At 41.6% G+C, this 21644-nt stretch overlaps 2 protein-coding genes across 5 annotated transcripts in view; one reads left to right on the top strand and one right to left on the bottom strand.

Annotated features, from left to right (window-relative positions):
- cdcp2 (CUB domain containing protein 2) overlaps positions 1–16878 on the top strand; it is a 23238-nt gene extending 6360 nt beyond the window's left edge. Inside the window, exons 2-7 of one of the 3 annotated variants that reach the window (XM_086042968.1) lie at positions 7541–8010; positions 10398–10479; positions 10760–11107; positions 12561–12902; positions 13789–14145; positions 15071–16878. In XM_086042968.1, the coding sequence (XP_085899094.1) occupies positions 10413–10479; positions 10760–11107; positions 12561–12902; positions 13789–14145; positions 15071–15558 (1602 nt within the window). In that variant the 5' untranslated portion in view covers positions 7541–8010; positions 10398–10412 and the 3' untranslated portion in view covers positions 15559–16878. The other 2 variants (XM_086042967.1, XM_086042969.1) reach the window with 2 other exon arrangements.
- Positions 15536–21644, bottom strand: tceanc2 (transcription elongation factor A (SII) N-terminal and central domain containing 2). 2 transcript variants are annotated; one of them, XM_086042973.1, is made up of 5 exons: positions 21420–21644; positions 21196–21337; positions 19841–20034; positions 17315–17514; positions 15536–15552 (listed from the first exon to the last, which is right to left on the bottom strand). In XM_086042973.1, exons 1-4 carry the CDS (start codon positions 21516–21518, stop codon positions 17326–17328), a joined length of 624 nt encoding a protein of 207 aa, XP_085899099.1. In that variant the 5' UTR covers positions 21519–21644; the 3' UTR covers positions 15536–15552; positions 17315–17325. The 2 variants fall into 2 exon arrangements, with proteins under 2 accessions (XP_085899099.1, XP_085899098.1); XM_086042972.1 differs by lacking the exon at positions 15536–15552 and having other exon boundaries at positions 17020–17514.

Here is a 21644-nt window from a genome sequence, read left to right as displayed (position 1 = left end):
AGAAAAATAGCAACGCTAGCAATACTAAGCCAGAATTAGCACTGTAAACATGCCACAGTTGCTACATTGATAGGGTAACTTATTTGTGTTACTAGGGCTGGGCGATAAGTCAATATCAATGTGTATTGCGATAGTCACGTGATTGATATCAATAGAAATTGCCTTCGATAAAATGTTCGATAGAAAAAAAATCAGAAACCATACCCCGTCCGCGGCATTGTGCGTGTTATAGGTAGCACGCAGTGGCCTCCAAACACAAAGAAGCATCCAAATTAATGAAGAAACATCCAATCCAACGAAGAAGAAGCAGCTAAACAAACAACACGTGCATGTGGCATACTCACGCGGAACGAGAGATTGCCGTAACTTCGTTCAAATAAATGACCAGTCGACTCTGTATAATAAGATGGCATTATACGTATTAACCTTATTAAAGACCTCCAAATGGAGATGCGGTGTACAAGTAAAGGAGTTCCCTGTCTTTGACGTGCTGGCGGCAGTGTTAGCCATGTCTTCACATTCATTTCCCCAAAATACTATATTTCTACCTTCTCCAGAATCACTCCTCTGTAAATATGAGATAATCAAAATATAGGTCCCTACACGCTGGGGAATATTGTCTTCCGTAAATACGATGTTGCGAGTGACGTCGTCTCTTCTTCTGCACATGCGGGTCACTTTCGGGACGCATACACTATATTACCAAAAGTATTCGCTCACCTGCCTGGACTCATACTATGAACTGAAGGGTCATCCCATTCCTAACCCATAGTGTTCAATATGTTGTTGGTCCACCTTTTGCAGCTATTACAGCTTCAACTCTCCTGGGAAGACTGTCCACAAGGTTGAGGAGAGTGTTTGTAGGAATTTTTGACCATTCTTCCAAAAGCGCATTGGTGAAGTCACACACTGATGTTGGTCGAGAAGGCCTGGCTCTCAGTCTCCGCTCTAATTCATCCCAAAGGTGTTCTATCGGGTTCAGGTCAGGACTCTGTGGAGGTCAGTCAAGTTCATCCGCATCAGACTCTGTCATCCATATCTTTATGGACCTTGCTTTGTGCACTGGTCCACTGTCATGTTGGAAGAGGAAGGGGCCCGCTCCGAACTGTTCCCACAAGTTTGGGAGCATGGAATTGTCCAAAATGTTTTGGTATCCTGAAGCATTCAAAGTTCCTTTCACTGGAACTAAGGGGCCAAGCCCAGGTCCTGAAAAACAACCCCACACCATAATTCCTCCTCCACCAAATTTCACAGTCGGCACAATGCAGTCTGAAATGTACCCTTCTCCTGGCAACCTCCAAACCCAGACTCATCCATCAGATTGCCAGATGGAAAAGCGTGATGCCTCACTCCAGAGAACGCGTCTCCACTGCTCCAGAGGCCAGTGGCGGTGTGCTTTACACCATTGCATCCGACGCTTTGCATTGCACTTGGTGATGTGTGGCTTAGCTGCTGCTGCTCGGCCATGGAAACCCATTCCATGAAGTTCTCTGCGTACTGTACTTGGGCTAATCTGAAGGTCAAAGGACGTTTGTAGCTCTGAAGCAATTGACTGTGCAGAAAGTCGGCGATCTCTTTGCACTATTCGCTTCAGCATCCGCTGACCCCTCTCCGTCACTTATCGTGGCCTACCACTTCGTGGCTGAGTTGCTGTTGTTCCCAAACACTTCGATTTTGTTATAATAGAGCTGACAGTTGACTGTGGAATATTTAGGAGCGAGGAAATTTTACGATTGGATTTGTTGCACAGGTGGCATCCTATGACAGTTCCACGCTGGAATTCACTGAGCTCATGAGAGCGGCCCATTCTTTTACAAATGTCTTGTTTCCCGGTCTGCATGCCTGAGTGCTTGATTTTATACACCTTTGGCCAGGCCAAGTGATTAGTACCCCTGATTCTGATCATTTGAATGGGTGAGCGAATACTTTTGGTAATATAGTGTATGTTCACACACTAGACTAGACGGACAGAAGTTGCATTTAATATGTAATGTGAACGCTTACACACACAAAAAAAAATCTGATTTGACCAAAAACACGTATTGAACTTTCTTATAGCAACGAATCTTTAGGTTCTTTTCCTCCCCCCTGTCTGCTAGCAAGATACGCATCAAATGGACAGTACACTAGACGCTAATAGTAGCAGGTTCAGAAGCAAGCATGGTCATATGGAAAACATGGAATGGCATATCAGTAATTAGGTCATTCAAGTGGAACTGAGTGGAATTGGATAACAAACTATGACACAAAATAGGCTCTGACGTACCACTGCAACCATGGTCACAGTGGAAACATGGACTACTTTTCTACTAATGAGGACATTTTCTATATGATTAAGTGGAAAGGATTGGATAATGTTAATCAAACAACAACTGCAACCAAATCATTTAGTGCAGGCATTGGCAACTGGCGGCCTGCGGGCCCCGCTTTGAGTGTCCCTTTGATTAATTTAAAAGAAAAAAATGCTGATAAACATTCATTTTTTTGTTTTCCATTGAAAACGGGGTGAAATGGGGCTAAAAATCGGAAAATACCCAAAAAGTTAAGTCAAGTTGACCATCCCTGATTTGGCGGGGCTGAAGAGCATTTAAGTGTAGTATACGAGTAAAAATATATTGTTCATGATAAAAGAATGAATACAAAAATACTGTCCCACATTTTTTAAAAAGATTGTGATGTAACAGTGAGCCCACTGCTGAATATTAAATTCATTGGAAGTGGTCTTTGAAGGTCTGAAATCTGAAACCCTGCAGATGATGTATGTAAGGCATTCTATATACTTGTGTGCACAGTAACACTTCAATAATATTCAATTAGGCTCCATTTGATGTGAGTATATCACTCCCCCCCCCCCCTCCTTTGGCCCATTTTGCAGTCATTTCAAGCCCATTTGTTTCTGGAGTATTACTCGAGGTGATTTAATTGCAACCCCCTCCCTGAACAGTTGCTCGTATCTTTCCACAACACATTTCAACTGCTGCCCCGCCACATATCCGAATCCTTGAACAATGGCGAGCTTTTCTTCCTCTCATAGAGGACGGAATTAAAATTCAAAGGCAGCAGAGTCACTTCCAGGAATTTTGTGTGTTGGGGGGGGGGTGCATGTGTGTGTGGGTGTGTGTGTGTGTGCGTGCGTGCGCGCGGGAGCATGCGCGCGCGTGTGATGGAGTAAAAAAAAACACTTGACTGATTTTAATCACATTCTTATTTATTTCAGTTTAGAGCTTGGCATGACTTGTAAGGAGCTGCTGCTGCATGGAGGATTAAAAAAAATCATCCTGCCTTCTTTTTATCATGATGCAACAGCACCATCTAGCACGCTAAATTGAGTATTAGCTGTTTTGTTGTTTTTTGTTGTTGTCTTGTTTTAAGAACCGTTGCAATCCTTTGGGCAGCGGGGAAAGAAATGATCCCCCATGGGAAATAATGTAAATAGAGTTCCAGAGCCAAACTGTCGCCATCATAAAACCTTTATTAATTCTACAGGGAGTGTTTTCAAAGGAGACATATATTTAGAGGAATTTCACTTTAGGGGTTTGGCGGATGCCTTAACTACTTAATTACTTGGACCAAATCACTCAAATCAAATAAACCAAATTTAACCGAGGTGTAGAAGGAGCGAGAGGGAACATAATCAACAATTAGAATTTATTACACTTAAACAACTGGTTATTAATGACAAACAAATTTAGTTGGGCGCCCAAATTAATACTAATAAAATGTTCTGGCCAACGTTGCCGCGGTTACTGGAGGAGAGAGGGGGAGAAACCTTTCTCCGCCGGCGAGTGAACGAGTGCACCGGCTGCCGAACGTCGGGGAGGAGCTCCGCTGTCGAGGGCGGCCGACCGCTGTGACGACGGTGGACTCCGAAGACGCTGCCCAGTCCAGCCGATGCTAACAGCCTGCCCCTGCAGACTGTGACGCACCACGAACGGCTGAGGGTGTCTTCTACTGTCCGTGGTGTGAGCTAGCTGCTTACTAGCTCGCGATCGTATTTGGTGGCTGATAACGCGCATTCGCCCTGTGAAGCGCGTTCTCTCCGCTGTGGTGAACGGCAACTCCTCACGTCTTTCGCGAAAGGTGGAGGCACTCGCCAGCTAGGATCCTCGCTGTAACGGTGTTACTTTCCTTCGACTCACTCGGTTTCTCGAACATTTAAAAAAAAAAGTTTTATATTAACGTTGAACATTGAAAATGACAAACACTCACAGAGGATAACACAATTTTGGTAACCACATGTAAACTAAAATAGATGTATAAAACACGTAAACAAAGGGGATTCATAAGTAAAAAAAAAAACAAAAACTAGGCATTTCCATTCAAAAATACAAAGGAGCATAAATAAGGAATTCAACTAAAAACAATAGATATTTAGCAATGTGTGTACATATTTTCCTCACATAATTGCTTTTTTCCATTTTCTTAAGGCATAGGAAAACATTCTAAAGTCAGCCATAAATCCTGAGAAGGAGGGCTTATTAGTTCTCCATTTGGCATATGGTATTTACCCAACAACAAAATAATGTTAATCAAATCTGAAACAGAACATTCTAAGTTCTCCATAAAGAAAACATTATGCCATAATTCAAATTGTGGAGCATTATTAATTTTCAATGACAACCAATTATTCATCAGTCCAAAAGCGTTGAGAAATTGAGCACAGAAAAAACAAATGATCCCGAGTTTCATCATAATTATGGCAGAAGGAACAGTTCTCTACTTCAAATTTAAATCTTTTTTTAAGAAATTCAGCCATGGGATGGATCTTATTTATGATTTTAAAATGTGTTTGTTTGACCTTTGGCAAAATGGGCCATTTTTTTTATATAGTTTGTAAATGCTTTATTTATGGTGATTGACTTTGCCAAATTATACCCCTGCCAAACTGTCCTTCTATCATAATCATGAAATATTTTGGCTTTGAACACCTTACCAATTAGGTTTTTATCACATTTTTCATCAGACAAATTATATTCTTCAATCAATAGTTTTGGCAATACCTTTGAAGCATTGTTATACATAAAAAAAAAATCTGAATTAAATGGATCAATGGCAAAGGGATTACATTACAGATTTTGTCATACTCTTTTTGAGATCAACTGATATTTTTCCACAAATACTGTATACCTCTAAAAGGTCCCTTGGCTGTCCATTAAATCAGTTACAAATATGACGCCCTTCTCAAACCAAATATTTTTAAAGACTGATCTTCTATTAATTGTAATTACTATATTGTTCCATAAAATTGACTCATGAGGACAAAAGTTGTGGGCAAATATCATTTTCCAGAGAAAAAGAATTTGTTTATGAAAATTAGACAACATAATAGGGATTCTGTTAATATCAAAATCACACGTCAACACAAAATCCAAACCTACAATCTTCTTAGATAAAGATTTTGGAATGTGGAACCACATGGAGTTGGGCTGTGACAGACAAGATTTGATCCAATTCACTCTATAGGTACCAATCAAAGATTCAAATTCTGGAGCTTTAATACCTCCATTATTATATTCTTTAACAAGCTTGGATCTTTTAATATAATGGGTTTTATTCCTCCACAAGAACTGAAAAATAACAGTGTTAGCTTTCTTAATATTTCTAGATGATATATACAGAGAGTAGGCGGCACGGTGGTCGACTGGTTAGCTAGTCCGCCTCACAGTTCAGAGGTCGTGGGTTCGATCCCGGCTCCGGGCTCCCTGTGTGGAGTTTGCATGTTCTCCCCGTGCCTGCGTGGGTTTCCTCTGGGTACTACGGTTTCCTCCCACATTCCAAAAACATGTATGGTAGGTTGATTGGACACTCTAAATTGCCCCTAGGTGTGATTGTGAGTGCGGATGTTTGTCTCTGTGTGCCCTGCGATTGGCTGGCAACCAATTCGGGGTGTCCCCCGCCTACTGCTGGAAGACAGCTGGGATAGGCTCCAGCACGCCCGCGACCCATGTGACGATAAGCGGTATGGATAATGAATGAATGAATATACAGAGAGTGACAAGGGTAAATCAGTTTGGAAATACCTTCCCCTTTACCTTCCACTTTACAAACAATACAATAAAGAACAAAAACAATGAAAGGTTGTGATACATGTATTAATAAATACAGACATAAATAATATATTTAGAGCCCTAGCTGTAGCAACCTTGTCAATGAAAAACTGCAAGAATTTGTCGCACATTTGAGGGGACGAGTCCATGCAAGTCGGTTGATGGGGCTTGAGTACGGAGTCGATTGTTTTAAATAGAGCACGTGGATTTTGGCGATTTGCCTGAATCAGACATGACAAATCGTCTCTCTTGGACTCCTTCACCTTTCTCTGGTAACGACGCCAGCAGTCCTTTAGGATTTGATAAGAGACCTGCAGCCTGTCTTTTTTCCACCTGCGTTCCGCTCTGCGGCATTCTTGTTTAGCTGTGCGAGTGCTCTCATTAAACCATGGCGCCGGTCTAATTTTTTGCCGCCTAATTTTTAATGGAGCCACGGAGTCCAAAATATTAAGGCAAGATGAATGGAACCGAGTGCTGAGCTCCTCTGTGTTTGAAGCGGGCACACAAAGCTGATCAAAGGCATCAGAGAACTGACTAGCAGTGAGGGGGTTAAAGACCCGGGCCATGCGCTCACTAGCATTAGCTCTGACAGCACTGGAAAACATTACATCAAAGAGCACAGTCTTATGATCAGAGAGCACATTGTCCAAAACTTTCAAATTTGAGACCGATAGACCATAAGAAACGACAATGTGAGCAATGGTCAGTCAAGGGGGACGCTGAAATTTCACATTTATAAACATTATTAATCAGGTTTGTAGAGATTAACCAATAATCTAACCTTGAACACTGTCCATTATTGGCAGAGCTATACCACATATACTTTCTGGTAAGAATATTTTTCATTCTCCAAAAATCAATTAAGCTCCCCTTAGATACAAAATCAACCAAACTTTTCTCAAAATTGTAGCATTGTCCTCTTGAAGGAAGCCTATCCAACCATAGATCTGGTACCAAATTAAAATCTCCACCCACTATGATTATCAGTATTAAAACTTACTTTACAGTTTTCCAATAGCCTACTTAAACATTGATAATATTGTTTGTTTTGAGTCATTTGGTTGTCACCATACACACATACCAAAATATAGTTAACACTATCAACTTCTATCACCACCATTAACCAATGTCCATTAATGTCACCTATATGGTTAATTATATTCCCAGAAAATCTGTTGAATAGGATCATAACTCCAGCCGAGTGTGACGTGCCATGACTAAAGAATATAGTGTCCCCCCAACTGTTGTTTTCAGAAATCAATGTCAGTGTCCACAGAATGAGTTTCTTGTAAAAAAAAAAAGTGCTCTTTTGCTCCTTATAAAAAGAAAAATTGCCTTTCGTGTCACATCGTCTTTTAATCCCCTAGCATTTAATAAAATGAAAGATACAATTCACCAGATTCTAAGTATGCACAAAGAAAATGATGTGCAGGAATGAGTGTCACATATGTCCTCAACATCTTTCTTTTTTTGTGTGTGTGTGTTTTTCCCAGCAACAACCCACAATTTTCTGAACTTGACAAAAAGAACAAAAGTCAGAATTCCAACACTGGATGAAAGCAAACCTTAAAAGGATGATCAATCAGGATCCACACTGATTGTCAATCAGAGCATATCCTTCTTTCAAAAAGGCTCGTTTCCCCTGCTTCCTGGCTTCTTGAACCTGTGGCCACAGCTTAATGCGATCTTCCCGGTCCTCCTTGGAAAAATCTTCTTTGAAACGAATGTGCATCTCGCTGCACACTCTCCCCTCCCTCGATGCTCTCCATACTTCATCACGGATGGTACGCATCGTGAACTGAATGATGATTGCCCGCGATGTGTTTGATGAAGCCGGGGCGTTTTTCTTTCCCGGGCGGTGGACAATATCCACAGTCTCACGCAGCCGATCTACGAAAATTCGTAGAACTCGGGTAAGTATTCCGATGACGACTTCAACGAATATTTTCTCCGTCCTTTTCAGGTAAGCCAGTCAGTCTCAAATTCCATCTCTTCTTGTATCAAGCTTGCTCTTCACAGACACTTTCAAATCGCTGTTTTGTTTTTGAAGCTCCTCAACTTTCTTCTGTAGCAATTATTCTGTAGCAATAATTTCTTGCTTCTTTTCTCTTGCAGCCATTGCGTTTGCTTCAATACGTTTATCCAAGCTTTTCAATAGTTCAGCCTGCCCATCCACTTTTACCGTCAGAGCGTGAATAGCATTGAGAATGGTAACACTCATATTCTCCTCCCCTTCGCAGTCATCCTTCTCCTTCGTTTTAATGTCATTATGTTTCTTCTTCACTTTTTTAGCGTTGGGACTTTTAATAGGTGTGTGACTCAGATTTATTTTGCTCCTTTTGGAAGTGTTACCATCTACCTCAATGTCTTCACTGTCGCTGTGCCCGCAATCCTCGTTACCAGCAGAAGTGTAGTTGTCGGACATATTTGCATACAGGCCGTCTTCTTAAGTCCCCAAAAATCTTGAATCCGTAGGTATTTACTTGTCTGTTCTTAACGTCAAATGTATCCAAAACAAAATATTGGGTTGTCGCAAAGGGAAATGAAAATTCAAGAACTAAACAAAAACATTTTAAGAGAGCCTGCAAAAAACATCCACTCACTCCGCCATCTTGGATCCTCTCCCCAATTCTTGGCTTCTCGAACATGCTCCGTTTGAAAGGAAAAATGTCCAACTCTACCGCGCCCGCCGCGGGCGTACTAATACTGTACATTGTTCAGTCGCATGACGTAACACTGTTAAGACAATCACTTAAACATCCGCGGAACAAACTAAAACCTAGTAAACAAACAGACGTAACAAACTAGAACCTATTTATATGAACACCATATGAAATATGGGAAATTATGATAAACTCCCACATAAATTGCAGACCCTTCAGTACATACAGTAATAGAACATTTTTAATGGCACACACAAATAGTGTGTCTGGAGTGGCTGCCCACCCCTCAAGTGTGAAATAAACAATCTAGTAAATTTTTACTTAACTGCATATTTCTGAAAACATGCCTGCGAGTGACCCTTTCTACCTCACTGTAGGTGGGACTAATTTGAATAATACCCGCCCACAGTGAGTTTCTCTGACACATTCAGTTAACTTGAGGAAACATAATTTCAGCCAGAACTGAAACAATATTATGCACAAACAGCCACACAACCCAGGTGTGACGCCTTAGCTATCATGGCTATGCCAAAAGGTAAGCAAAGCTGCATTGAGTTTTGTTGAATGCGCAGATGAGCACCAGCTGCCGTTAGCATCTGATAAGTGGTGCATACGTGATTACTTGGCAAAGTTGTCAACACAGTGTATGGTGGTGCCCATGCGCCACATAAACAGTGTTTAACCTTAACTTTAATCAAGTCCAAGTACAAGGACACAAAAATGTCCCAAATATACTGAAATAATGACTCAGTGTGAAATCTGAGCTTGTAGTTGAACACAAACCTAGTGTTCTGTTGTATGAATGGCAACAGTTGAATACACAGGTGGTGCCTTCTGCCATCTAGTGGAAGAGTAATATAGAGTCACAGTACAGTGCTGGCATAGCTAGATGGACGATACATAATTTGTAATAAATAAATAGTTAATAAATAATCATTTTCATACTAATTCAGTGCAATTGGATAATGTCACTGCACACTGGTGGAGTGTATGAAGTGCTGCCTCCTCTAGTAAAAATGCTGTTTATCTTTATGGGTGCCCACTTCACCCGACTTCTTCACTCTGGGTTCTGCTCTCACAAGTAGAAGCCGCTTTAGTTGTAATGCCAGGCTTTGTCCCCTAATCGTCATAGCGACGAGAGCCGAACTCACCATTGGCTAAGCAGTAGCTATATGGCCCGAGCCATACCGTCACTCAGTTGCATGAGAGAGGCCTCTTAAAAAAATGCAAATTTCAGGGAGACAAGAAATAGTCTGAATGATTATGCTATAAAAAGCTAATGGCATTTGTTATTGTTTTGGCTCCATCATCTGACATACTGCCAGTATGGATACGCTAGCAATGATGGACGCTAGCTAGAGGCTGAGCTGAACAGTAATTGTTTGGGGAGTTACCTTTCCTGTCTCTTACCGAGTATGTTTCATGAGGCCGACATGTGTTCTGAGTTGTTTTCTTTCTCTTCAATGGAGATGATTAAAAATGCACACTGTCCCAACAAGCCGACCCCCCGTCATTAAATTTTAGTGACAGTAGCGTCAGGTGAGTTTCAGGTTGGGGATGAATTTTTTAAGAGCTACACGACGCATCAACAGATGAGGGCTCATAGCCTGTGTACGCCTTCATCATCATCCTGCTGCTTCTGCTGTCGTGTTTTTTATACCAATGCTGACTTTATGTGTGACAAAAGTCAGCGTCAGCTAAGATGACGCCCTGGGTGGCTCCACTTGTTTATTTCCTGCTGCTTGTCGACAAGGCGGTGGATCAAAAGGGTGAGTTTGTTATCATAGCTTGCACACACGCTCTACAAGGTCGCACCTGTGACAGTTTAAGATTTTGATGTGTAAGATGAATTCTGAGCTTGCAAGAACAAGTTTAAATGCAGTTATGATTTAGAATGAAGCACTTTAATACAGAAAAGACTTGGATTGCGCTGTGTAGTATGCTCAAATTATTTAAGGGGACTTGTCTCCCGCCAACAAAACAAAAATGTAATATTAATTAGTGGCCCAAATTAAAGCAATATACTCCATTTCAATTTGATCTTTTAAGGTGTAAAATGTGGCGGCATCCTCTCCGCGCCCTCCGGGAACCTGTCCAGTCCAAACTTCCCGGGCCTCTACCCGTACAACATCCACTGCTCCTGGCTCATTGTGGTGCCGGAAGGTTCCTCGGTGCTGCTTACCTTCCACCACTTTGAGCTGGAGTACCACGCCAGCTGCGCCTACGACCACGTCAAGATCTATAACGGTGTGGCCGGTGACGAGGGCAACCTGCTGGGTATCTTCTGTGGCGACGCCCCCCCTCCAGCCTTCACCTCATCCTGGAACGTCATGTCGGTTATCTTCCGCTCGGACCGTCACGTGGCGCACAGGGGCTTCAGCTTGGGCTACAGGAAAGGTATGTCAGTGATATTTAATGAACTTTACTGTTATTTATTAGGTCATTGGGTCAGCTTGTGGAAGTTACACATTTTCTCAGTTGCTTTGGTACATTTCTCAGACCAGAATTGAAATTTGCAGAAATTCCCTTCCCCACGAGAACCGGAGCTCTGCAAGTGGTTTATAGGAAATGGAAAATTGTACATAATTATTTTCATGTATGTGCCAAAGCATTTGCAACATCATCAAATAAATGAAAAACTGCTTTTTTATGTGCACAAGTGACACAATGATATGAAAATTTAACAATTAAGTCAAAGAAATTCCATTACGATCTGAGAAATGTACCAAAGGAACTGAGAAAAAATGTAAAAGGAAAAGATAGACCGACAGAGAATGATGGATAAAAATGGATGAATGTACAGATGGAGCGGCAAGAAATTATCAATAGCTGCACGTGTGACAGAGCCAGGAAAAAAAATTGGAAGTACAAAATCTTTATACCTGACGTGTTCTTTCATCATTATTTATCATTTTATTATCCTCAATAACCAGAAGGTTGGAACAGACATCATTACGTGTTCCCGTACTTTAATAACTAATGTGGCACTGCCACTTATTTGGAGTTGTGGTCAAGCCTTATTTTGACTCTCCCCTTTTTCTGTTGCTGTCCATGGGGAGGGGCACGTTGTATCGCCACATTTGCCAGCAAGATTTTGATTCGTGCTGTTGTCGTCAGGTTTGTGATTGAGACGATTAAAAGGCACCGACACAGGAAATCCTGCTTTGTGTTGTCACTCCTCTGAAACACAACGCCGCCGAACACAACCGGTTACACACGGACAGACTGAAATGATGGATGGATGAAGTACAGATGCATGAATGGATGGACAGATTGACAAGGACTGATAAATGGACCACAAATATACAGTACGTAAATAATTGATATATGGATGTATGGACAGACAGATCTAGATGGGTGAATGGATGGATGGATGGAGTGATGGACGGAGGTAGGGATGGAATAATGGACAGGTTGAGAACTTGAATGGACAGACAAAGACTCACTTGGATGATGGATGGATGAAGGGATGGATGAATGGACAGACTAATAAAAGGGATGGATTGACAGGTATAGAGATGTTGGATGGGCAGACAAATTGAAAAAGATGGATGGACAGACAGACATGGATGAATAGATGAAACACATACTATATCCTGTGTAAAGGATGGACAGATAGAGATGTATGTATGAAGAACACTCAGAATGGATGGATGGATGGATGGATGGACAGACAGGATGACATGGACGGGTGAAGAGAGTGGACGGAGATCAAAATGGCTGGATCAATAAATAGATCGAAATACAGTAGATGACGGATCAATAGAAAGATTCGGGTGGCAAAACGTATTGAATATCATTCGATCGTGCGAGTGTACTTTAAGTTATCGTCACGTTTTTTTTCGTGTAGACATGTGCGGCGGGGTGCTGACGGGCCTGTCGGGCGTCATCTCCAGCCCGGGTTACCCCGCGGAGTACAGCAACGACGCTGACTGCACATGGCTCATCCACGTGTCCAACAGCAGCGCTGTCACCCTTCTCTTCCTGGATTTCCAGATGGAAAACAACGAGGGATGCCACTTCGACTACGTTGCCCTGTTTGACGGGCCCACCGTGGCTCACCGCCACCTGGGAACTTACTGCGGGGCCAACAGGCCCCCCGCCACCGTCACTACCACCAGCCAGCTGTTGCTCGTCTTCAAATCCGACTTTAACATCGGGGGACGGGGCTTCAAGGCCTATTACTACTCAGGTACTGTACCTCATCTTGCAGATTCCCAAAACGCATGCACTCTAGATGGGACTCGAACCCACAATTTCTTGCTTAGGAGGCCAGTGCCTTATCCATTCAGCCAAAGATGGGGCATAAAGGACTGTCTGGCGAGGGAAAGAAAAAAGGAAAAAAAGGGGGAACGAAAGGAGGAAAATGGCGTGGCTTTGAATCCCGGCGTGGGTGGGGTTTGATCCTCAGGAACTTTCTGTCTGGAGTTTCCATGATGTCCCCATATTGCAAAAACTAATTACATTCTGTTTCTGTGACCACAAGGGGTGGACAGATCGATCCAGATATCGATATTATCAATACCAAGCAAGTACTTGCATCGGATCGATACTATTGTCCTGAATCGATACTTTGGTCAAATCGCCGCTTCTCCCCCCCCCCCTCTCTCTCGCCCAGCGCCTCCTGCAACTCTCTGAGTCCCTGCCTGAGTGAGTGACTCAGGCGCACTGCAGTGATTTGCGGGTTGCGCTGGGCGAGAGGGGGGGGGGGGGGAAGCGGCGATATGAGCGAAGTATCAGGTCCAAGTACTTGCTTGGTATTGATAATATCGATATATGGATCGTTCCACCCACCCCTATTAGGAAGTGGTATGACCTTGTTAGGAAGTGTTAAATTCACTGCAAAATGTACACGCCTGTGCATTTCACAAGCGGCAACGATTTAGATAATTCAATGACGCCATCGTCTGACGTAAAGTAAAAATACTTGTCAGACAGTGCCAATTACTTTCACCATAACAGTGTAGCATACTCTTTCTGAATCCGCAAAATGTATACTGTATGCCCTCTCACACAGCGAAGCGGAACATCCAGTCCAAAGTATCTGAAAATAACTTGTCTAACTTCTCCCCCACCAGGCGAATGTCAGCAGGTGCTGTCAGACGTGTGCGGTAACTTCAGCAGCCCCAACTTCCCGCAGATCTATCCGAACAACATCAACTGCCACTGGAGCATCTCACTGGCGGCCGGCTACCGCATCAAGCTCTTCTTCCCCGTCATGGACCTGGAGGGTCGCAATAGCCTGACGGATGCATGCGACTACGACTGGGTGGCCGTGTACGATGGTGACAGGCAGGCAGCTGACGCGCTGCTCGGACGCTGGTGCGGCACCGAGAGGCCGCCATCACTCGTCTCCCGGGGCAACAAGATGCTGGTAGTGCTGAACACTGACAGGAACGAGGCGCATAGAGGCTTCACCGCTTCTTACCTTGGTGGTAAGGTTAATTGGTAATATGGTACCTTCCCCTTGAAAACGATCTAAAAGTATTTTGAATATCATAAAACTGATTTGCCAATTGGCCAGGAAATTGCATTGTTTTATACTGTCTTATAGTTTGGCATGTGGCATAAGATCAAATTTAACTCATCAAATGATTGTCCTATAAAACTGTACTGTAGAAATATTCGAAGATTCATATCACTTAAAACATTTTTTATATATTGTACTTATCGCCGCTTTTCTGTAAAAAACACGTATGTCCAATTTTGGAAATGTTTTTAATTTCACCTGTGTTTTTCACAGGACAGTGATGATATTTTAAAACAGTTGCAACATGAATCAACATGAATACGTTTTCATTTCAATGTTTAAAGTGGAAGTTACGATACATGGTTCCTTGTCTTACAACATCATACAAAAGTATTTGCACTATAAAACGCAAAATCCGACAGCTATGCCCTTACATATATTTTTGTATTATTTGCTGATGGGCCAAAATGATTCACATTGATTTACTGTCTTGGCTCAATAACATGGACTGAAATTACCCCTTGCCTTATAAAACTAGACAAAAAATATTTTATGGTTTATAATACCGAAAACACAATAAATCAGTTGCAACATTAACTACATACGTAATTTAAAAAAAAAGGCTTACATTTGTTGACTGGTTTAATGAGCGTTTATTTTGGCTTGTTTGAGTCACCAAATATAGTCCCTTGCCCAATAAAACTATACAGAAATATTTTCTCAAAATTATAAAACTAAAATAATGCATATTTTAGGAAATACATTTGCAACTTTGTGTTGTGTTTTTTGTTTGTTTGTTTTTGTCATGATCATGATATGGTTCTATAGTGAGAAATACTGTATAATATCAGTTTTTGTGTCATGTTACCTAATTCCTTGCCCTTCCATAGTGGTGCCCGTGAACGTGAGCTGCACCAGGTCAGAGTTTACCATCCTAATACCCCAGCACTCGCTACCCCAGTTGGAGCGCGAGCGCATCTACCTAGGCAACCCCACATGCACCGCACAGCTGACGGCCACCTCCTACAAAATCCTCGCCCAGTTCGTCAACTGCGGCACGGCCAGCCAGAAGCACCGCAACGTCACCATGCTGGTTAACAAGCTCTTCATCGACTTCTCCGAAGGCGAGCGGCGCAACGTGCAGGAGTACAAGGTGCAGTGCGATGCCATGCGCAAGGTGGCCTCGGCGTCCATCGTCTCGGCCGAGGAGCGCCGGCTTGAGCGGGAGGCCATGCGGGGCGAGGCCGCTGCCGCAGGGAGCGAGGTGGGGCGTGCCGACGTCGAGCCCCATGACCTCAGCGATATCGTTTTCATCAGCATCTGCGTCCTGGCCGTCATCCTCATGGTGATCGCCATTGTCTGGCTCGTGTTGCTTTAGTGGTCGTATGCAATTTAATGTAAGAACTGTATCAAAAAATGTTTACCTTTAACTTAAAATACATAGTCGTAGACTAGTCTATCAAAATCAAAAACGCCAGACATCTTCTATAATATTTTACCATATACACCATTGCCATGTACCAGTTCCCAATTCCGGTACTGATCATTTGAACCAGAGAAAAGAAACATGTCAAGGGCTCTCGGACTTGGGCATCCCTAATATACACCAGCAGGCAGGGGCAAACTAATTTAAGCAATCTGTGTTGCCACACAGTTACATTGAAAAAAGTAACTTACTTTACAGATTACTTGATTTTAAAAGTAACTAAGGTTACAAGTGACTTTAAAAGTTCAGCAGACAATGACAACCCTGCTTCACACAAAAATGACACTCAATTTTGCCAATTAATTGGAAGTGAATTTTTAACAATGACATTTAAGTATGTATATATATATTTTATCACCCAAAAAAATAAAGACTACCTTTTTGACTTACCATAATTAATTTTATTTACATAAAAAATATATTATTTTCTGGATTTGACTTTACATAAATGGGCTACTTGTTTTGTATTAAAGAAATTAGAGTCTGTCTAGACTCTAGACTTCACTTAACATACTTACTTTGGTACATATTGCGCTGCGATCCATGTTTTTTTTGTTGTTGTTTTTTACAGTGTTATTGAAGCTAGAAACCATTCTGTCGACAGTGCTGCGCTGTTTTTCTTAGCTGACACAAACTCAAAGTAGTGACTGTATTTCCAGCTTGAAAACACAAATCTCCTTCCTCCATTGCTGAAAACCTGACACCACGCATACGTGACGTCACTCCATCAGACAGGAATGTGAAGTTGAAGGCGCCCAGTCTTACTTGAGTGCCTTTAGTGAGTACTAGGTATTAGGAATTAAGTGTCCTCCTGTAGTTTGTTATTGATTCATTGGTTTTGTTGCATGCAAGATATGTGTGTGAGAGGGATCACCGAGGCTGACAAGTATTATGCTGTTTGTTTAAGTCTTGTCAATTCTTTCTCTCTGTTGCAACCTGGTGGTGGTTTAATGGAACTGACTTTGGAGGAGAAAGTTGCTATTCTTTGAAATGCTGACGTAACCATCAAGGTGAATAAATATATTCGGTGTAGTCATGTTATGTGATATTAGAAGAGTAGCTTGGCTGGAAAAAGTAGCACGTTAGATTAGTTGTTGTTACTGGAGGATGTGCACATTTTGGATTTACGGCATCACTGATCAAAGGCAACTGCCTGGGGCCCCAAATGTATCATAGAAAGTGATTAATAAACTTTTCTTTGATTTAAAGCAATTATAATTTTTTGTTTTACTTCACATGCTTAAAAGCATATCAAAATGCTTAACATAATCATTTCAAGTGCTCCCACTCCCTTTTCCTGCAAAGGAGTATTTCATCTACTTTTGATTTCGGAAGAAGATAGCAAAAGAAGGCATCAAGAATTCCACTTTTACTCAGGAAATTTAAAATACAGGATGGGCCAAAAGTAGACTTGCAAATGTTTCCATTGGATTAAATATACTCTTGTACACAATGCCCCTGCATAACGACCACTACAATGTATACCAACAGGTTATCCTCCAAGTTTAATTTTAATTCACATTTTCAATATGCTATAAAAACAAAGCACAATCATAATTTAAAAAAATACATCACCAGCAATGATAACAAATTGCATATTTACATTCAAGATTATTAAAAAAAAATAGGTGCATAAAAATCAGCTTACTTATCGGACGCTTATCTCTTATACTTAGTCACCAGCTGGGCAACCGAGGCATGGTCCCGCTTCAGCTGAGCTCTGAGCTCAGGCTGCCGTCTGAAGGCGAACACCAGCGTTCGCACCGTCCTCCGGTACGAGCCGCTGACCAGCCGGCCGCTCTGGTGGAACACCTCCCTCTCCGTGTTGTCCACTAGACCGCAGTCCTCCTGGCAGTCAAGAGCGGAAATAGAAGAAAAAAAAAATGAACAAATGCACAATTAACAGTGCTGTTGCGCCACCTGGTGAGGACGATGGAGGAGATCGCGCAAAATTGGTCACGTCACAGCTGTGACAGAAGATCCTGACTGTATCTGCCTGTGATGTTTTTACACATAGCCATTTTATATGCAACAGTGCCACAGAAAAAAATGTGACATTGTGGTGCTTTGAGAAACAAGTGATGTATTTTTTGCTTTGACTTGCGAGAAAAAAACTTAACTCGCTTCACAATCAAGCAGCAGTTTGGCACATAATGAAAAGTTCTTCACAAGAGGCTTAAAGCTGTTTAATGCCACTCCCATCTGAGGTTTAATGTAAAACTAAACATAATGCCACTCCCAGCTGAAGTTTAATGTAAAACTAAACATAAAACAAAGAGAATTACACCTCGTGTATTTGAAACCGCTCAACTTGCGATAGCTTGATGCTATAGATGGGCTAACAAATAGCACTGATATTCACATTGTTACTAATGGGACATTAGATTGGGCTAAACATCAACACTTATATAATAAGTCTGGATGAAAAAATTATGTCAGCACTATAATTCACCCCCTAAAACAATCTAGTGATTTATGTGCTTTTTTGTGATGAATAAAGCCGCAAATTGGCACGCCCACTTTTGGGGCGTGTTTTTTTGTTGTTGTTCTTCATCTCAGGCTGTCAACGTCATTGCAGGCAGGCTGATCCGTGTTGTTGTTTTGGTTTGTCACGTTCTGTTGTCAACTAGTGTCTGAAAGTGATTAATTGCCACTAAAATTTATTTGCACATTCCTACTCTTCTCCATTTCAAACTGTGAAAATATAAAGGCGGGCGGCACAATATTTAGCTTTTATTAACATCAAATGTGAGCTCCTATGAAGACAAATCACCTCCACAAAATCAAACATATTGTGCTGATCGTTTTTTCTATCTTTTTTTTTTTTTTTTTAATTACCGGTTAGAGTGGACAATACCAGGAATGTGCATGTGAATTTTAGTGACAATTGATCGTAGTTTTCGGACGTTTAGCGATGCAAACGCTAGTCGAGACAGAATTAGCTTTCGATTGCTAACAGTCAAAGTTAGCAGAAGGAGATCTTCTTACTGTTCATACCGTCAGCCAGCGAGGAGCACCGCTACAGAGGAGGTCTCGTTGCGGCGAACGCTTTAATTCTGTCCAGCCAGAGATACAGCAAGTGGGCCGGCCCGTGTGCGTCAATATCGGATAAATATAAGCCCCGGAGGTCGGCTTGTCGAAATATCAAAGTTGGACTTCGAAAGATTTAAGAGCACCGGACTTCCAGCGAGGCCGTCCCTTCAGCCAGGTATGGCCATTTAACGCACCTCATTTTCGGATAGGTGGCGCAGGGGTGGACCTTGGAGAAAAGGTAAGTCAAGCTAACACTTGAAATGTAATCTATAACAACCTATGAGCAATTCAGCTAATGAAAAAGCTTCTCGGAACACAATGTGTTTGAGTATCTTGGTGACTTATGACATGAAACGACCTATGTGACAAGTGCAATTCAGCTGCATGTAGGCTTCTCATTTCTTGCTCTTTTTGGTCAGACGTGGAAAGGCTAATCGTTTTGTTATGTTTTCAGAAGTTGAAGTGGGCCTAAGTAGAGATGTCCACATGTATTTGGGCCGATTGATCGCCATTATTTTGAAAATATTCGCGTTATTTACAATGACTTTGAATGACAAGATGTAATCGGTCCCTATTGTGACGTCACACAAGGCATGGAAGGGGGGGGTCAAATTGCTCATTAATTGTAGGCGTTCATGAACACGTTAGTTTTGTACCGATTTCTCCAAAACAAATTTATAAAAGTTCAAATGCAAGCTAATACCATTTTCCTGATAAAAAAAACATAAATTGAGCTTGTTATTTAAAAATAGCTTAACTTAACTATATTGTATGTTGTAAAAGTGAACATTGTGGAGTGCTATTTTCCTTAGTACAAAACACATTACAAACATTTTTGTTGTTTTTTTTGGGGGGGGGGGATTAATGACGTTTCCATTCATTTCAATGGTGAAAGATGATTTGAGTCTCAAATCTTTTGAGTTATAGGAGCAGTAATGGAACAAACGAAACTCCTATCTCAAGGCATGACTGTATATTGTTTACAATACACAGAACAGTGGGAGTGGCCCAAAAAAAATGTGAAAATGCCATCTTTTACAGATGGCATGAACTATTGTATAGAACTGCAACTACGATATCAGAAGATGGAAACATTCCCAAGTCGATGTGGTCTGACTACAGCTGTTACAGCAGCCCCCACCTTGAGCTCCAAGGCTTCGGCCAGAAGTCTCCTGGCATTGCTTCTCAGGCCTTCTGATTGCTTGTCCGAACGCACTTCGATTGACGGCTTATTGGAATTCTCCTCCACAAAAGTTCTCCAGGCTGTGTACACCCTGGCGGCCGCCGAGCTCACCTCAGGTTCTGGATGCTTCCGCAGTTTGTTGACGGTGTGACCTGAGGGAGACCAGAAGAAGAGTTGAGTTACAGGTCTCACCCCCTGCCCCCAAAAAGTCAAGACTTAATTCAAATGTACAGTATTCACTTTAAATCGTGTCTTGTTATGATGAAGACAACTGAAGTAGATGACAGGATATTTTCCTTGTCATCCTCAGTAAAAAGAAACTCAAGACTTTTTGAAGGCATGGGAATGTTATATTGTTCAATGCCATGATCTCAAGCCAATGGCTTTTTGTTACTGCTGATAAATATGAAGGCCCTACCATAAAAAGGAGCTAAAGACTGCAAAGATTTCTTTTAAATCAACCAAAATTTCCTTGCCTTCACTTGCTTTTTACAGAAGACAAATAGAATGGATGATGGCAGTATCCCTTTCTTATTGTTCTCTGTTAGTTTTTCCAAAGAAATCATATTATCTTTAAGGAATAAATATATTCAAAAGCGATAGAGGACACAAGATATTTTGATGGCTTTTTAAAAACCATTGAAGTCCTTGCCTTAAAAAGTGTTGTGTCACTTTTTGCAGATAACTAAAGTGGATGACTGTAGTAAAAATAACGAATAAAAAATAACTTTTTAAAGGCAAGGATGAATTGTATTAATTAAAATGACTGACTTCAAATTATTGTGTCACTTTTTATAGAGGAAAGGACAAAAGGGGAGACGGTAGCATCCTTTGCTTGTTGTCTGTAAAAAACAACTGAAGACATTCTGAAAGAAAAGATTTGTTTGTGATTCATTTAAATAAAAAAATTGCCGTCCTCATAAAGTCTTTAGCTGTTTTTTACAGAACCTAATGAGGGTGGAGACAGAATTCCTTCGTTTCTGAACTCAAGACTCAAGAACTCATGGATTTTAGGAACAATCCAAAATTACCTGCCTTCATCGAGTCTTGAGTGTCTTTTTACAGAAGATAATGGCAAGATGGGTGGAGAGGAGAGAGATAAAGACATTCCTTCATGAATGGCGAGTCACTATAGAATGCCACCCTTGCCCATTGAGACTACAGTATTCCATTTTCTTGCCTTCAAAAACTGTTGTGTTGATTTTTACGGAAGACAACAAGGAAAAGTATGTATTTTATTTTAAACGAGACGCCAGTCGGAGTTTGTTAGTGAGACCCTACAATGGAGTCAGCATTGTATTACTTAATATTACCTATTTTTGTGGACTTCAGCACCTCCTTGGACGGCATCTTCTTGCCCAGGTCGGTCAAGGCATTGAGCATATTGTCCCTGCTTTGTCCCGGCAGCTCCAATGTGGATTTATAGCGCAATATGTCCTCAATGACGACCACCCTCTAGAGGGAAAAAAAAGTTTTATTAGCTTGCTCATATTTGGGTTGCATTGAAGGAAAAAAGCTCATCGCCCCTCATACTCACTCGTAGGGATTCTATGGTGGTTTGCTTGTAAATCTTCTGGCTGCTCTTCGACGTTTTAGGCGTATCTCCCTTAGGTAGTCGCACCACAAACTTGTCCATCTTAAGAGTTGCTTAAAATGTTCACGTGAGGTTATTTTTAGGAAAACAGAAGCAAACCATCAGCTGATGAAGCTAGCCGTAGCTAGCATTGCAGGGCTACCTATGTTGCATTTATGAATAGTCGGA

Source organism: Filicampus tigris, chromosome 10 (assembly GCF_054856515.1).
Source record: "Filicampus tigris isolate MCC_2025a chromosome 10, RoL_Ftig_1.0, whole genome shotgun sequence".
Classification (NCBI taxonomy): domain Eukaryota; kingdom Metazoa; phylum Chordata; class Actinopteri; order Syngnathiformes; family Syngnathidae; genus Filicampus; species Filicampus tigris.
The sequence above is the reverse complement of the archived record's forward strand: the minus strand, read 5'-3'. Positions and strand labels throughout refer to the sequence as shown.

Excerpts from the sequence above, each read along its gene's own strand:
- tceanc2 (XM_086042973.1), bottom strand. The coding sequence starts at position 21,518 with ATGGACAAGTTTGTGGTGCGACTACCTAAGGGAGATACGCCTAAAACG. Across the intron at positions 21,338-21,419 it reads CCACCATAGAATCCCTACGA|AGGGTGGTCGTCATTGAGGA; the intron begins GTGAGTATGAGG and ends TTTTCCCTCTAG. Across the intron at positions 20,035-21,195 it reads GCTGAAGTCCACAAAAATAG|GTCACACCGTCAACAAACTG; the intron begins GTAATATTAAGT and ends GGTCTCCCTCAG.